The 18,771-nt window shown below is 46.6% G+C and overlaps 1 protein-coding gene across 2 annotated transcripts in view; it reads left to right on the forward strand.

The window, feature by feature from the left end:
• The first annotated feature begins 5,576 nt into the window (after window positions 1-5,576).
• Window positions 5,577-18,771, forward strand: part of LOC134936575 (patatin-like phospholipase domain-containing protein 6) — a 112,085-nt gene continuing 98,890 nt past the window's right edge. For both annotated transcript variants that reach the window (XM_063931665.1, XM_063931666.1), the window contains exons 1-3: window positions 5,577-5,624; window positions 6,402-6,449; window positions 8,715-8,814. In XM_063931665.1, the coding sequence (XP_063787735.1) occupies window positions 5,595-5,624; window positions 6,402-6,449; window positions 8,715-8,814 (178 nt within the window). In that variant the 5' untranslated portion in view covers window positions 5,577-5,594. The remainder of the gene's footprint in view (window positions 5,625-6,401; window positions 6,450-8,714; window positions 8,815-18,771) is intronic.

Below are 18,771 nucleotides of genomic sequence, written 5' to 3' on the forward strand. Positions count from 1 at the left end.
TACTGCGGCCAGCGATCGCCTCAGCCTGGATGTGCAGAGCTAGGGTGGCTTGGTCGGATTCCCTGACTAAAAATATTGATACCCTTGACAGGGACAGTATTTTATTGACTATAGAGCATTTAAAGGATGCATTTCTATATATGCGAGATGCACAGAGGGATATTTGCACTCTGGCATCATGAATAAACGCGATGTCCATAACTGCCAGAAGATGTTATGGACACGACAGTGGTCAGGTGATGCAGATTCCAAACGGCACAGTATGGCCGTATAAAGGAAGAGGACTTGTTTGGGGTCGGTCCATCGGACCTGGTGGTCACGGCAACTGCTGGAAAATCCACCGTTTTTTTACCCTAAGTCACATCTCTGCAGAAAAAGACACCGTCTTTTCAGCCTCAGTCCTCTCGTCCCTATAAGATCATATCTGCCCAGGGATAGAGGAAAGGGAAGAAGACTGCAGCAGGCAGCCCATTCCCAGGAACAGAAGCGTTCCACCGCGTCTGACAAGTTCTCAGCATGGCGCTGAGACCGTACAGGACCCCTGGATCCTACAAGTAGTATCCCGGGGGTACAGATGGGAATGTCGAGACGTTTCCCCTTCGCAGGCTCCTGAAGTCTGCTTTACCAAGTCTCCCTCCGACAAGGAGGTAGTATGGGAAAAAATTCACAAGCTGTATTCCCAGCAGGTGATAATTAAATTACCCCTCCTACTACAGAAAAGGGGTATTATTCCACACTATATTGTGGTACTGAAGCCAGAAGGCTAGGTGAGACTTATTCTAAAAAATTTTTTTTGAACACTTACAAAGGTTCAAATTAAGATGAAGTCACTCAGAGCAGTGATAACGAACCAGGAAGAAGGGGACTATATAGTGTCCCGGGACATCAGGGATGCTTACCTCTATGTCCCAAATTTGCCCTTCTCACTAAGGGTACCTCAGGTTCATGGTGCAGAACTGTCACTATCAGTTTCAGACGCTGCCGTTTGGATTGTCCACGGCACCCCGGGGTCTTTACCAAGGTAATGGCCGAATTGATGATTCTTCTTCGAAGAAAAGGCGTCTTAATTATCCCTTACTTGGACGATCTCCTGATAGGGGCATAGTCCAGGGAACAGTTGGAGTTCGGAGTAGCACTATCTCGGATACTGCTACAATCAGCACGGGTGGATTCTAAATATTCCAAAATCGCAGCTGATCCCGACGACACGTCTGCTGTGCCTAGGGATGATTCTGGACACAGTCCAGAAAAAGGTGTTTCTCCCGGAAGAGAAAGCCAGGGAGTTATCCGAGCAAGTCAGGAACCTCCTAAAAACAGTGCATCATTGCACAAGGGTCCTGGTAAAAATGGTGGCTTCCTACGAAGCAATTCCATTCGGCAGATTTCACGTAAGAACTTTTCAGTGGGATCTGCTGGACAAATGGTCCGGATCGCATCTTCAGATGCATCAGCGGATAACCCAATATCCAAGGACAAGGGTGTCTCTCCTGTGGTGGTTATAGAGTGCTCATCTTCTAGAGGGCCGCAGATTCGGCATTCAGGATTGGATGCTGGTAACCACGGAGCCCAGCCTGAGAGGCTGGGGAGCAGTCACACAAGGGAAAAATTTCCAGGGAGTGTGATCAAGTATGGAGACCTTTCTCCACATAAATATAATGGAGCTAAGGGTAAATTTATAATGCTCTAAGCTTAGCAAAGACCTCTGCTTCAAGGTCAGCCGGTATTGATCCAGTGGGAAAAACATCACGGCAGTCGCCCACGTAAACAGACAGGGCGACACAAGAAGCAGGAGGGCAATGGCAGAAACTGCAAGGACTTTTCGCTGGGCGGAAAATCATGTGATAACACTGTCAGCAGTTTTTCATCCCGGGAATGGAAACTGGGAAGCAGACTTCCTCAGCACGACCTCCACCCGGGAGAGTGGAAACTTCATTGAGAAGTTTTTTCCACATGATTGTAAACCGTTGGGAAATACCAAAGGTGGACATGATGGCGTCCCGTCTGAACAAAAAAACGGGACAGGTATTGCGCCAGGTCAAGAGACCCTCAGGCAATAGATGTGGACGTTCTGGTAACACCGTGGGTGTACCAGTCGGTGTATGTGTTCCCTCCTCTGCTTCTCATACCTAAGGTGCTGAGAATTATAAGACGTAGAGGAGTAAGAACTATACTCATGGCTCCGGATTGGCCAAGAAGGACTTGGTACCCGGAACTTCAAGAGATGCTTACAGAGGTCTTATGGCCTCTGCCGCTAAGAAGGGACTTGCTTCAGCAAGTACCATGTCTGTTCCAAGACTTACCGCAGCTGCGTTTGTCGGCATGGCGATGGAAAGCCGGATCCTAAGGGAAAAAAGGCATTCCGGAAGAGGTCATTCCTACCCTGGTCAAAGCCAGAAAGGAGGTGACCGCACAACATTATCACCACGTGTGGCGAAAATATGTTGCGTGGTGTGAGGCCAGGAAGGCCCCACAAAGAAATTTCAACTCGGTCGTTTCCTGCATTTCCTGCAAACAGGAGTGTCTATGGGCCTCAAATTGGGGTCCATTAAGGTTCAAATTCGGCCCTGTAAATTTTCTTCCAGAAAGAATTGGCTTCAGTTCCTGAAGTCCAGAAGTTTGTCAAGGGAGTATTGCATATACAAACCCCTTTTTTGTGCCTCCAGTGGCACTGTGGGATCTCAACGTAGTTCTGGGATTCCTCAAATCACATTGGTTTAAAACCAGTCAAATATGTGGATTTGAAGCATCTCACATAAAAAGTGACCATGCTCTTGGCCCTGGCCTGGACCAGGCGAGTGTCAAATTGGTGGTTTTTTCTCAAAAAAGCCCATATCTGTTTGTCCATTCGGACAGGGCAGAGCTGCGGACTCGTCCCCAGTTCTCTCCCTAAAGGTGGTGTCAGTGTTTCACCTGAACCAGCTTATTGTGGTGCCTTGCACCTACTAGGGACTTGGAGGACTCCAAGTTGCTAGAAGTTGTCAGGGCCCTGAAAATATGTTCCAGGACAGCTGGAGTCAGAAAATCTGACTCGCTGTTTATACTGTATGCACCCAACAAGTTGGGTGCGCCTGCTTCTAAGCAGTCGATTGCTCGTTGGATTTGTAACACAATTCAACTTGCACATTCTGAGGCAGGCCTGCCACAGTCTAAATCGGTTAAGGCCCATTCCACAAGGAAGGTGGGCTCATCTTGGGCGGCTGCCCGAGAGGTCTCGGCATTACAACTCTGCCGAGCAGCTACGTGGTCAGGGGAGAACACGTTTGTAAAATTCTACAAATTTGATATCCTGGCAAAAGAGGACCTGGAGTTCTCTCATTCGGTGCTGCAGAGTCATCCGCACTCTCCCGCCCGTTTGGGAGCTTTGGTATAATCCCCATGGTCCTTTCAGGAACCCCAGCATCCACTAGGACGATAGAGAAAATAAGAATTTACTTACCGATAATTCTATTTCTCGGAGTCCGTAGTGGATGCTGGGCGCCCATCCCAAGTGCGGATTATCTGCAATACTTGTACATAGTTACAAAAATCGGGTTATTATTGTTGTGAGCCATCTTTTCAGAGGCTCCGCTGTTATCATACTGTTAACTGGGTTTAGATCACAAGTTGTACGGTGTGATTGGTGTGGCTGGTATGAGTCTTACCCGGGATTCAAAATTCCTCCCTTATTGTGTACGCTCGTCCGGGCACAGTACCTAACTGGCTTGGAGGAGGGTCATAGGGGGAGGAGCCAGTGCACACCACCTGATCCTAAAGCTTTACTTTTTGTGCCCTGTCTCCTGCGGAGCCGCTATTCCCCATGGTCCTTTCAGGAACCCCAGCATCCACTACGGACTCCGAGAAATAGAATTATCGGTAAGTAAATTCTTATTATTTCAAGCTGCGCCGTCTGTTCGAATTTATTACTTGCAATTCCCATTTGCACTACTGCAGCAAAAAAAAAATCCACTGCATTCATAAGTATAAAAGCCACACTCACGCAAAATGTGCAAACCTCTAAATCAAAGTGATAACACTCAGGGCTATATTTATTAAAAATTGATTTTGGTCGATGTTTGGTCGATTATTAACAGATGATTTTTTAAATTAAAACAATAAAAAAATCAGTTGTTAGAAAATGTGCAATTTGGACCCTGAAAAACCAAATTGATCAAACATCGACCAAAAATTGACCAGATCGATTTTTAGTAAATATACCACTAAATCCCACATTTACTAACAGATGATTTTTGACATTTTTTTTTAAATGTTGATGTAAAAAAAAATAATCAACTGTTAGTAAATGTGTGATTATACTTTAGACCCTGAAACACAAAATTGATAAAAAAATCAACCAACATCAACTTTTAGTAAATATACCCCTCAGTGCTTATTCCTCCCTAATACAGGCTCTTCCTGGTCCCAAATTAACCTGGCCCTCAAATTAAGTATTTTTTTTATTTATTAATTCGTTTTTATAAGCAAAGAATATGTACATGTAGCATTAATTTTATGAATCTAAAATATCAGCAGTCTATTTCTTTTTAAGAAAACAACAACACATATTTGTAGTTATATAATAAGTATATTATATACAGTGAAACATTCCAGTGGGTAAATACAGCACAAGGTCCAAAAATACTCTAAGCTCAGGCTGCCAGTTTATGTAGAGCAAAGGGCACTATGCTATGCATGTATTTTCCTCATACCCTCCAACTGTACCTTTTTAATAGGTACAGTACCTTTTTTTCATGCTCTGTACCCAGAGCCGGCCTTAGGCATAGGCAAACTAGGCAATTGCCTAGGGCATTTGGTATGCTTAGGGGCACCAACAGCTTCTGCTAATTAAAATGATATGCGGCATGCCTATATTCTGTGTGTGACTGCGGCTGTATCTGCATACAAAATGCTACGTTGCAGTGTAGTCCTGGAAATCACTGTAATGTAGCATTTCATATGCAGATATAGCCGCAGTCACACACAGAATATAGGCATGCTGCATATCATTTTAATCAGCAGAAGCTGCATGTGCATCCTAGCCACAAAGTAATGCAAATAAGATGCATTTTTTCATAAACAAAAGGCACCCGACATTAGCAGACTCATGCCAGGCATCTCCTGCATAACTAGCGGCGGTGCTAGGGGGCACCAGCCAAAATCTTGCCTAGGGCATCATATTGGTTAGGGCCGGCTCTGTCTGTACCGATTTTTGGCTCTCCAAACTTCCATCGAAAGTGTAGGAAAAGGGGCGTGGCCACACCCCCTTTACCCGCGGCCACGCCTCTTTTTCGGATTTGTACCGATATAGTGCAGGGTTCATTCAGAAACACATTGCCTATGTGCTCTGCCTTTTACCTGTGTGGTGTAAAGTAATGGAGCAGCAAATACATAAAACATATTTGCTATTAATGCTGCACTGAAAACTTCACCACTGACATTCAGGTTTTTTTTTTTTTTTTTGCCTTGGTGGAGCAAGATGGCTGCCTGGGTTGGCACAACGTTCTGCCACAGACATAGTGTTGGTGGAGCAAGATGGTGCTGTATTTACTATGACTTCCAAATATGGCTGCAACCCATGCCCAGCCCTGACTGATGATGTCACTAATAGTGGCTGAAGCATGATAACAAGTCAGGAGAAGGTCGAGCAAGTGAGGACACTGACAGGTGGAAAGTGCAGCTTTCTGTGTGACAATTCCCATGCATTGATTATAGGGAAGGGCTGCATAATAGCCTGCAGGGGTGCAGTAGAGAGGGCTTTACATGGCATTTCATGTGAGCAGGGATTATTATATGCTGTTATGTGTAGTTAGCAGAAGTTAGAACACATGCCATGTAAACAAAAAATGGGTACTGATAGTAAACCTGCATGTTTATCATAGTGTGTTGCAATGCTCTGCAGAAATAGGTCGTGCATAATTATGGCAACAGGTTGGACATGAAAAGCTTTAGTATATTAACCCTTCAATTACATTTACCATAAGAAAAATCACTAGATGTTCTTAAACTTGTGTTAATATGGAATATAATTGGATTGAGGTGTTGCAGTGAACTCTCTGCAGTAGATCTCAGAATCCCATGCAGGTAATATTCAGCCAATTGTTTTGCAGAAAATGCGACATGAAATGTACAGTTTGGTGAATGAAGTGAAGTGATGTTCTCTATTGATGCTTTGCACACAAACGTGTGGAGAATGGTGTTGAGGTCTGTCATTATGTAATAATGTAAGCAGCACAATACCACCTAGGAATGTACTGTGACATCATCTTACCACTGGCCACAATGTATTCTCTGTAGCACAGTAACAAGAGCGCCATCTGTGTTGGATAAATGCTTTGCCTGCCTGCGTATACCTCCTCTAGTTCAGTAACGGAATAATTACTAAAATATCATGTGTTCTGCTGAGATTAACCCCTATCTTTGTGCAGGACACTCATATGATGCAGGAGAGTTGGAGCTTAGCAGGAGCTGAGGTGGTAAGTATTGCCATGAGCTGTATTTATTTCCACACATGCTTAGTACATGAATGGCTGTTAGTAGATTTAGGGGTCTATTCACTAAGCCTTGGATGGAGATAAATGGGCAGATGTATTAACCTGGAGAAGGCATAAGGAAATGATAAACCAGTGATAAGTGCAAGGTGATAAACACACCAGCCATTCAGCTCCCATATGTAAATTAACAGTTAGGAGCTGATTGGCTGGTGCATTATCACCTTGCACTTAATACTGGTTTATCACTTCCTTATGCCTTCTCCAGGTCAACACATCTGCCCCATAGTACCAGCCAATCGGCTCCTAACTGCCATGCCACAGGCTGTGTTTGAAAAATGACAGTTGGGAGATGATTGGCTGGTACTTATCTCCATCCACTTTATCTCCATCGAAGGCTTAGTAAATTAGACCACTATAACACCTAGGGCTAGATTTATAAAAGCATGGAGAGATAAAGTGCTGCCCCACCATGGGAGACTGGCAGATGTATTGGTTGTTCGTTCAAGTGGTGTCCATCCCTATTGCCCTGTCGACTGTGTATATTGAAGGGGTTGATATCCCTTTTATACCCCTTTCACACCGCACAAATAACCCGGTATCGACCCGGGTCAGTGTGCGGTATGAAAGCGCCATGTCAGATTTTCTGTGGGCCCTGACCCAGTAATTCAACCCGAGTTATAAGCAGTGTTATTCCCGGGTTGAATACCGGGTCAGTGGCTCTGTAAACGGATTCCCGGTTTGATCCGATCCGGGACCCGTTTACAAGATAGGGAGAGGTGGCGCTGATATGAGCTCATCTCCCAGCGCCACCTCTGCCCCCGCTGCCAGCTCCGCCCCCTGCCGTTATGGCAACCGACCCGGCATATTGCCGGGTCTGGAAGCCATCAGAAAGAGGTAGGAGAGTCTCCAATGCCAGATCCCACCTGGGAATGACCCGTTTCCAATTCCCAGGTGGGATCCGGCATTGGAGATGTGAAAGGGGTATTACTGTACCATCCCCTCACTAGGGTAATTTGCTTCTCAACTTTGGGGTGGACTTTGACTATCGTGGAGTAGTCTGATTATTCAGGGTATGCTTTACAGCAGGGATGGGGAACCTTTGGCCCTCCAGCTGTTGTTGAACTACACATCCCAGCATGCCTTGCAATAGTCTTTGCATGGCCAAATAGCAAAACTGTAGCAGGGCATGCTGGGATGTGTTGTTCAACAACAGCTGGAGGGCCAAAGGTTCCCCACCCCTGCTGTACAGGATCGGGGGTAGTGTGGTTGGAGGCATACTACTGGTTGCCACAGATGGGGCAGATTGAAAATGTGCAGACTGACAATCTAAGGGGTCTATGTACTAAGCCTTGGATGGAGATAAAGTACAAACCAACCAGCTCCTAACTGTCATTTTTCAAACCCAGCCTGTAACATGACAGTTAGGAGCTGATTGGCTGGTACTTTATCTCTGTTCACTTTATCTCCATCCAAGGCTTAGTAAATAGACCCCTAAATTGCTGTGTAAAAATAATGCTCCGTATTTGTGGGCTACATGCAAAAGCAGCCAGTGTTTACCCTGCACGCATATAAATAAATGTATTTGCTCCACCTTGCAGTGCTACATGGCTTGTCCATCTTTACTCCCAACTCAGAATCAGGCTCAGTGTTCACTGGCGCCACAGTAATATCGTATTATGTATGTTTTCAAATGAGTAGAAATCCTTTTAAAAATATATCCCCAAGTTTGTCCAAAAAAGATAAGGAAAACAGAAGCAACCAATTGTGAAAGCCATCCAAACGGTAGAAACCATTAGGTCACAGGTTCTCAAACTCGGTCCTCAGGACCCCACACAGTGCATGTTTTGCAGGTCTCCTCACAGAATCACAAGTGAAATAATGAGCTCAACCTGTGGACCTGCTGGGTTACCTACAAAACATGTACTGTGTGGGGTCCTGAGGACCGAGTTTGAGAACCTATGTATTAGGTCAGTGGTTCTCAAACTCTGTCCTCAGGACCCCACACAGTGCATGTTTTGCAGGTAACCTGGCAAGTGCACAGGTGTATTAATTACTCACTGACACATTTTAAAAGGTCCACAGGTGGAGCTAATTATTTCACTTGCGATTCTGTGAGGAGACCTGCAAAACATGCACTGTGTGGGGTCCTGAGGACCGAGTTTGAGAACCTGTGCATTAGGTTATTCAAAAAGAAGTCTGTATGGGTGACTCATTGATTTACTCAGAATGCTGTGTGTTTTTCCCCAGGACTATACAATGACACATTACACTGTGGGGGCGGGGCTTCTTGTGGGAGGAGTCTGCTTACTGTGGTTTATCCAGTGGGTGGTACAAGCTCACAAATCAGGTGAGTACTAAGCATCATACAGTCATTGCTTTGTTGATGAAGTACATTCCGTACTGTACTTTGTTGGTAGTGTAACGAACTTCCTCTCTACGTTGCTACATGCAGTCTACTGATGATTCTGGTTGTAGAGTGCAGCAGATATCCAGGCACAAGTATAATTATTTCCACCCAGCTATCTATTGTGGGGACACCGGACTTTTGTGTTTCTCTTTTTGCCCACTCAGCCTACCTTGCCTGCCAGAGGCAGCCTTATACTACTAGCTGAGGGTACCCGGGACCCCTCTGAGTTATGCTGGGCATACATAATACAATTATCTAATTGTACAGTAGATGTGCGTGACCATTCAGAAAATATGGACGGTCCAGCATGTCCGCCTGATGCAATGTTTTTTTAAATTGCAAGTCAGCCACATCTGGCAGCGTATGCGCTGCTGTAGCTGACGGACAGACATTTCCCCTGATCCTTCACACCGGAGGAATGGGGATATGTCTTCTCGCCATGGGAGGAACCATGATATAATGTGGGCATACACTGCATACTTACCGACATTATTAATCTACTCTACGGGAGATGCCCGGAGAGGAGAAACAGGTGGGCGGCGACGGGGGCTGGGCTGAGCAAATTGCGTCATTAGGCTAAAATGACGTGATTAGCATATAATTGCGTCATTAGACCCCACCCCCTCCGCTGGGTCCGAGGATTCCACTATTTATCTTCACATTCTGCCCACTTCACTAGAAAGTGTGCAGAATGCAGGAGGGGTGCCCACTCTTCTGGGGCTGCGAGGGACTACCCAAGAAACCGTGTGTCTCCCACAGAATCCGGGAGAGTAGACAAGTATGACACACTGTGAGATATCTCATGGTGTGTGCCTGTGATAGCTGCTAGGTGACAGGTGGTCAGATAAAGTGTCTGTTGGTCGGACAGTCATTTTATCTGACTGTGTATGCCCAGCATTTGGAATCACTTTGGCAAAACGACCGGGAAGATGCCCATGTTGCTTTAATTTGTATCAAAATAGAGATCTGTGCATACAGTAATACACAAGGCATTCAGCAAAAGCCGGGGGGTTCACTGCAGAACAACTTGACCATAATCCTCTAAAGGGGCTATAATCACCACGTCGATAAAGCACTGACAAGGCCACCAAACCACATTGTCTTCTCTCCTCTACCTGCAGATCAGGGACCAAGCTCATTACCTCAGAAGCAAAACCCAGTTCAGTCTAATACCCCTTTTCCATTGTTGCTAAACCTGTGTTATTGCCATAATAACACAGGACTTGTCTCAGTGGAAGATGGTCCCGTCACTCCGCCCCCCCAAAAAAACAAAACCCCAACCAGTGACTCGGGAATCCCACCTGGGTAGCGACCAGTGTTGAGCCCGGAAAGGACCTGGGTTAAGGGTCAGTGTAAACGGGTAATCCAGGTCATTCCACCAAGGTCCCTTTTAAAGCAAGGGGAGTGAATTAAAAATGCAATTGTGTCTCTGACAGCTGTCACCAGGGTGGGAGAGATTATAGCCACCTCATATGGTCCGGAACTTTCCAGCTTTTACCCCATCACTGTTTCATACGGGAGGCTGTAATCTCTCCCTGCCTGTCTCCCCGGTGACAGCTGTAACAGACACCCTCCCTGACCGGACAAGCCCCCCAAACCCACTGCAGGTTACCGGCCTGGTCCAGCCCATTCTGGTTTTGAACCACGGGGAGATCTGGATTTACTGTCTCTTGAAGATGATGTCATCTCCAAGTACCAGCAGTTGGACCCGGGATTTTGGTGTAAAAAGGGGTATTAGCCATAATCCTTGTCAGCCTGACTGAAGCAGTATACAGAAGGCCCGCCTTATGACTGGGGTTCCTCATTTTTTTCATCATCAATAGTTTTTATTGAGAATACAAATTTCTCTTTTTATAAAGGGATGGGATACAAAAAAGAAGGGAGGAAGAGGGTACAGAACCAGGGTATGGGGGTGGGATGCATACATATAATAAGCAAACATGTCACAAACACTAATGCAACAGTTCCAATAGATAATTTTTGTGTTCGAAAATACATCGGGGAAGAATGAGCTAAATAATCAAACAGTCACAGGTCATACAATACACTGTAACAGTAGGCATGAAACCCCTTAAAACAGTGAGACCAGAACAGTTAGCAAATAGATCGGAAGGTCATTTAAGAAGGGGAAAAGGCACCTACACTATCCGTCACGTACTCATGCCAAGGCATCCACTTCACCATTGGAGAAGAGGCAGAAGGAGAGTAAGGCATAAATTCAGTTTCCATAGTAAAATGGAATTGTATCTTATTAATTACCAGAGTCAAGGGGGGCGGAGAAGATTGTTTCCAACATTGGGTTATTGCAGTCCTGGCTGCTATACAGATATGACCAAACAAGTATCTTTGGTGAGGCAACACTTCAGCAGGATAAACATTTAGCAGGGCTAAGGCCGGGGATGAGGACAATGACAAGTTCAGCACCCTATTTATCAGCTGGAATATCTCAAACCAGAAACTGTGACGAGAACTGTGATGAGAGGGACACGTCCAGAAAATATGGAAAATGTGCCACACCACTCCACAGTCTCGCCAACAATATTTTGAACAGGATTGCCAAAATGCATGTAACCGATCAGGCGTAAGATACAATCTATGCAAAAGCTTAAAATGCATCTCCATATGGTTCAGACATCTCGACATGCTATAAGATGAAGTAAATATTCGTTTGCACTGAGTCTCAGACAGTGAGAGCCCCAGGTCCGCCTCTCTTTTCAACTGTGCATTGGTTTTAGTAATAAGGATAAAACTTAAAAGAGTTCTGTACCAAAAAGAGATATCTTTCTTCGAATTATACAAGGCTATTCGAGCAATCACAGCCTGAGATACCAGACACAGGGTCTCCAAAGGTCTGGGTGCACTTTTATACCAATGATGGACCTGAAAATAGTGAAATAACTCCCTACTAGGAAGGTTATAGCGAGACTGAAGTAGGGAAAATGGGAGCATAACATTACCATCTAAGAGATCGCCTGTCAGCGTCCGGAGTCTTACCGGTACGCTGGGGCCGCGGGGCTGGCTTCCTTGGCGATGTGCGGGCAGCGGCGGAGGTGGGCTGCTGCACCGGATCCGTGGGCAGCAGTAGCGGCGGTGAGGGGGTCCGCTCGTGGCGGCGGGACGTCGCTACAGCGGGTCGCTCTTGCTGAGCCGTTGCTAGGAGACCAGGGGCAGTGAGCATTGTGGCTTTGCAAAAAGGTCTGCATTACTGGGCGCCGCCATGTTGGAGACCAAGTTTTTAGCATAGTTCCTGTTTCTTCCAGCCAATCCAGGGGAATCTCTCCATATAAAAGGGGGCTGGTTTAGGACAGGGATGCCAGTGCTTCAAGTTACAACCCTGTTGTAGGTGCTTTCGCCTGTGCTCCCAGGATTCCTGCTGTATTCTGGTTCCTCCTGATCCTGCTTGGTCGGTTCTTTGTTGCTGCTGCAGCCCTGCCGTTTCTAGCCTGCTACTGCCTGTGGAAGCGCCCCTGGGAAACCCGGTCCAGTAAGACTCTTTGGGCACAGTCGGCCCCGGGTCTTCTGCCTCGTCTTTCAAGCCACACTCCACAGATCTCCTTCACCAGCCACGCCTCTGTACCACCGACCACAGCCTGCAGATTATTATCTTCAGCCTCGTTCTCCAAACCACAGTCCACAGTCCTTGTCTCAAGCCACGTCTGCAACCACCATCCACAGTTCCACAGTTCATCTTCTACAGTCTCGTCTTACAAATCACAGTCCACAGTTCTTCGCCTCCAGCCACGTCTTTAACCATCGTGCCCCAGCCTCGGTTCTCTACCTCAGCCCTGTACATAATAAATACTTTCCATTTACTCTCAAACCCCGCCTACATTCTTCATTGCTCCGTGTCCCATGCGAAGGAACTATATCCATCCCCCTCATCTGGTTCATTCACAGCCTGCTACCTCCTCGGGCAAATCTCTTCTGCCGGATCCTCAAACTCTGCTAGACGTGACAGTAAGCACTGGCCCAATGGATTCGACGGGTGATCAGGCCTCAGGAGGGGATTCAACTGCAGATATCTGGTCTCGCTTAAGTAAGCAGGAGGCCACACAATCTCAAATCGTGCAGTTCATGCAGAGTATGTCCGAACGTCTCGATTCTCTCTGTGTTGCCATGACGGCCTCTCAAGTATCTACAGCTGCTCCCACATTAGCACCTCCGGTCCCGCTTCCTCCTGTACCAGTACCACTTCCACGGTTGCATTTGCCACCTCCCAGTAAATTCGATGGGAATCCAAAACAATGCCGCGGGTTTCTTAACCAGTGCGAAATCCAGTTCGAACTACAGTCGGCCAACTTCCCATCAGCACGAACCAAAGTAGCCTATATAATTTCTTTACTTACCGGGCAAGCGTTGGAATGGGCTTCACATTTGTGGGAGAGGATGGATCCCATCTTATCTAACGATCCAGAATTCGTGGCCACCTTCCGAAAAACCTTCGACGAACCGGGCAGGACTTCAGCCGCCTCATTGGAGATCCTGCGTCTGCGTCAGGGCACGCGTACAGTCAGTCCGTACCTGATCCAGTTTCGCACCCTTTCCTAAGAACTGAACTGGAACGAGGAGGCTCTCATTGCAGCTTTCTGGAGCGGTCTCTCCGAAAAGATCAAAGATGACCTCGCAACTCAGGACGTACCTGATAAGTTGGATAAACTAATTTCTTTATGCAATAAGTTAGACCTGAGGTACAGAGAACGCTGTATGGAGAGGTTGCGGTCAGATCGCCCTAAGCCTAGAGTTGTTCTTCCAGCAACACCATCATCACCAACTGCGGAAGAACCCATGCAGATTAATCGCTCCCGCCTCTCCAATGAAGAACGTCAGAGACGGCAACAAGGGAACCTCTGCCTGTATTGTGGTGCATCTGATCACTTTGTTAAAACTTGCAATCTACGTCCGGGAAACGCCCACTCCTAGTTTGTTCTGGAGAGGTCAAACTAGGAGAATTCTCAGAATTACATACCAAGAAAGAGTCTGTCCTGTTAACCCAATTGGAGCTCCCTTCTTCTTCTCTTCTCATCCCTGCACTACTCGACTCCGGAGCCGCCGAAAGCTTCATTACGTCAGCTCTGGTCAAACGATCTGGAATACAAATTGTTCCTTTGGATCGTACCATTTCTGTTACCGCAGTGGATGGAAGTTATATCCCTGAGGGTATTATATCCTTTCGTACTATTCCTCTCAAGATGAAGGTCGGAGTTCTCCATTCAGAAGAAATCTCTTTCCTTGTAATTCCTAAAGCCTCTTATGAACTAATCCTAGGGTTTCCATGGTTAATCAGACACAATCCCCACATAGATTGGCAAACTATGGATGTTCTCTCTTGGGGACACGACTGTTTTCAGAACTGTTTACCTTCAGTTAGACCTCTCTGTTCTTCCAGCCCTTCCAGCCTTCATGTGGAGTACCAAGCTTTTCAAGATGTTTTCAGTAAGCATGGGGCGGACACCTTGCCTCTGCATCGTACTTGGGATTGTCCCATTGAGCTAGTACCCGGTAAGACTCCTCCCCAAGGTCGAATTTACCCTCTCTCACTTCCCGAGACACAGGCCATGTCGGAGTATACCCGGGAGAACTTGGAGAAAGGGTTCATCAGGTCTTCTACATCTCCGGCCGGAGCAGGGTTTTTCTTCGTCAAAAAGAAGGATGGGGGAGTTGCGGCCCTGTATTGACTATAGAGGTCTCAATGACATAACAGTTAAGAACAGATATCCGTTACCTCTGATTCCAGAACTGTTCGACCGCGTTAAAGAAGCTACTGTATTTACTAAGTTGGACTTACGTGGGGCCTACAATCTTATACGTATTCGCCCAGGGGACGAGTGGAAGACTGCATTTAATACCCGCGACGGCCATTACGAATACCTGGTAAGGCCTTTTGGCCTATGTAACGCCCCAGCCGTCTTTCAAGAGTTTGTTAACAAAATCTTCAGAGATCTTCTCTGACTGCTTGGTAGTGTATCTGGATGACATCCTCATTTTTTCTAAGGATCTGAAGACCCATCGGGAACAAGTCAAAGAAGTGTTAACTCGTTTACGAAGGAATCAGTTATTCTGTAAGTTAGAGAAGTGCACCTTTGAAGTACCCACGATTCCATTCCTCGGTTACATTCTTTCTGGGCAGAAGTTACAGATGGACCCCGCTAAAGTCCAGGCGATTCAGGATTGGGCACTTCCAGCTACCCTTAAAGGAATTCAACGTTTCCTGGGGTTTGCTAACTTCTACTGAAGATTCATTCAAATGTATTATTCTGTCATAGCTCCTATAACCGCATTAACTAGGAAGGGAGCCGATCCTGCCAAGTGGTCTCCGGAGGCTTTGAAAGCTTTTTCATCTTTAAAGGAGGCCTTCACGACTGCTCCAGTTCTTCGACAACCCGATCTCAGCCGTCCGTTCTTGGTGGAGGTTGATGCCTCTACTGTAGGAGTAGGAGTAGTATTATCCCAGCTTTTCGAGGACATGAAGGTCCATCCTTGTGCGTTTTACTCGCGAAGATTCTCCCACACTGAACAGAATTACGCTATTGGGGAACAGGAATTACTGGCAATTAAGTTGGCCTTTGAGGAGTGGAGGTATTTGTTGGAGGGAGCTCAGCATCCAATTTCAGTGACCATGGATCACAAGAACCTCCTGTATCTACAGTCAGACCGATGTCTGAACCCACGCCAAGCAAGATGGGCACTCTTCTTTACCCGTTTTAATTTTAAACTCAGTTACCGACCAGGTTCCCTCAACAAAAAGGCAGATGCATTATCTCGCTCCCTAAGTTCAGAAGAACCCTCTGACCGTTCAAAAGAGCAATTTATCCTGGAATCCACCTCTTTTTCTGCAACTAATACCTCTCCACTTCCTCCTCCAGGGAAGATCTTCGTTGCACCAAATCTTCGCAAAAAACTTCTTACATGGGCTCACTCCTCCTCCTTCATGGGCCATGCGGGTAGTTATAAGACACTTAGATTCATTCAGCGCTCCTACTGGTGGACTCATCTCAGGACTGACGTTCAGGAATTCGTAGCTGCCTATCCAAAATGTGCCCAGCATAAAAATCCCAAAGGTCCACCAGCCGGGTTATTCCATCCTTTGCCAGCACCACTAAGACCATGGACACATATTTCTATGGACTTTATTACAGATTTACCTACATCTGGTGGGCGGAACACCGTATGGGTCATAGTTGACCGATTCTTTAAAATGGCACACTTTGTTCCTCTGGCTAATCTTCCATCTGCATCCCAGTTGGCAAAATTGTTTATAGCAGAGATCTTTCGACTCCATGGTCTACCACAGGAAATCGTGTCTGATAGAGGTCCTCAATTTGTGGCCAAGTTTTGGAGATCCCTATGTTCTGCTCTTGGCGTGAAATTAAACTTCTCAGGATATCATCCCCAAATGGATGGTCAAACAGAGAGAGTGAACCAGGATCTGGAGACTTTTCTGCGTTTATTCATGTCCTCCTCACAGGACGACTGGCTGGACTTCCTCCCATTCGCAGAATTTGCCCATAACAATCTTTATCACTCTGCCACAAAATCTTCTCCATTCTTCATTAATTATAGTTACAATCCAAGAGTTCCTGACTTCCAACTTCTGCCTACGCTCGAGGTTCCTGCCGCAGAGTCAACACTTCGACAATTTACTGAAGCCTGGAAACAAGTTCACAAGACTTTGCTCATGACATCCAAGAGATATAAGACCTATGCAGATCTGAAACGAAAAGCTGTACCAAGCCTTAAGGTAGGAGATCGGGTTTGGGTTTCCACACGTAATCTAAGATTAAAATTTCCTACAAAGAAGTTTGCTCCCAGATTTATTGGGCCTTACCCAATCGAAAAAGTGTTGAATCCTGTGGCTTACAAAGTGAAATTACCTCCGCAGTTAAGAATTCCTAATGCATTTCATATTTCTCTCTTAAAACCATTGGTACTTAATCGGTTCAGAGCCGCTGTGCCTAAATCACCCAAGATCCAATCAGCACATGGAGACGAATTTGAGATTCACAAGATCCTCGATTCTCGCAGACGTTATGGTCGCATCCAGTACCTTGTTGATTGGAAGGGGTATGGGCCAGAGGAGAGATCTTGGGTAGATGCAGAGGATGTCCATGCTCCAAGACTTCTTCGGACATTTCATGCCAAGTTTCCAACTAAACCACATAGGTGTCCGGAGTCCACCCGCAAAGGGGGGAGGGAGGGGGTACTGTCAGCGTCTGGAGTCTTACCGGTACGCTGGGGCCGCGGGGCTGGCTTCCTTGGCGATGTGCGGGCAGCGGCGGAGGTGGGCTGCTGCACCGGATCAGTGGGCAGCAGTAGTGGCGGTGAGGGGGTCCGCTCGTGGCGGCGGCACGCCGATACAGCGGGTTGCTCTTGCTGAGCCGTTGCTAGGAGACCAGGGGCAGTGAGCATTGTGGCTTTGCAAAAAGGTCTGCATTACTGGGCGCCGCCATGTTGGAGACCAAGTTTTAAGCATAGTTCCTGTTTCCTGTTTCTTCCAGCCAATCCAGGGGAAGCTCTCCCTATAAAAGGGGGCTGGTTTAGGACAGGGATGCCAGTGCTTCAAGTTACAACCCTGTTGTAGGTGCTTTAGCCTGTGCTCGAAGGATTCCTGCTGTATTCTGGTTCCTCCTGATCCTGCTTGGTCGGTTCTCTGTTGCTGCTACAGCCCTGCCGTTTCTAGTCTGCTACTGCCTGTGGAAGCGCCCCTGGGAAACCCGGTCCAGTAAGACTCTTTGGGCACAGTCGGCCCCGGGTCTTCTGCCTCGTCTTTCAAGCCACACCCCACAGATCTCCTTCACCAGCCACGCCTCTGTACCACCGACCACAGCCTGCAGATTATTATCTTCAGCCTCGTTCTCCAAACCACAGTCCACAGTCCTTGTCTCAAGCCACGTCTTCAACCACCATCCACAGTTCCACAGTTCATCTTCTACAGTCTCGTCTTACAAATCACAGTCCACAGTTCTTCGCCTCCAGCCACGTCTTTGACCATCGTGCCCCAGCCTCTGTTCTCTACCTCAGCCCTGTACATAATAAATACATTCTATTGACTCTCAAACCCAGCCTACATTCTTCATTGCTCCATGTCCCATGCGAAGGAACTATATCCAGTTCCCTCATCTGGTTCATTCACAGCCTGCTACCTCCTCTGGCAAATCTCAGCTGCCGGATCCTCAAACTCTGCTAGACGTGACATCGCCTAGTCTACACAGACCGCAAGCATACCAATCAGAGAGATTAAGGTCAGGGATTAACTGCGTTATAGCCCGCAATGATCTAGTAGAATACAGAAATAAGGGACCTCGTAAACGGTTAACTAGTTTGTCCCTAACCTGTAGAGACATTTTCGTAGATGGGAGAAGGGCCAGTGGCGAAGGTCTTAAGCTCGATGGCAGTCTAAGAAAAACTTCCAATGGAAAATCGGAACATCCTGCTCTCTCAATTGACACCCAACTAGCGGCCGATGGCTCTCCCAACCAATATTTAAGCTGGGCTAACACACAAGCCTCCTGGTACAATATAAGGTCAAGCATAGCCAACCCTCCACATCTTCTAGGTAAAATCAGTCTCGCCCTAGCTAACCTCGGCCGGCGAACCTTCCACAAATATCGTAATAAAATAGTGCGACATTTATCAACATATTTTTTGGGAAATAAAAAGGGTATAGTTTGATAGAGATACATGAGTTTAGGCAGGAGGGTCATTTTGAAGGCTGCTAAGCGGCCCAACCACGAAATGTCATAAGATATCTATGACGAAGTAAGGGCTAGCAAACTGTCAAGTAGGGGGAGCAAATTAACCTTAAATACAGAAGGGGTGGACGGTGGGATATGAATCCCTAAATACTGAAGCAAATGGCAACGCCAGTTGTATGGGTATTGTGATTGAAGAGTGGACAAC

Source organism: Pseudophryne corroboree, chromosome 6 (genome assembly GCF_028390025.1).
Source record: "Pseudophryne corroboree isolate aPseCor3 chromosome 6, aPseCor3.hap2, whole genome shotgun sequence".
In the NCBI taxonomy this organism is placed as follows: Eukaryota; Metazoa; Chordata; class Amphibia; order Anura; family Myobatrachidae; genus Pseudophryne; species Pseudophryne corroboree.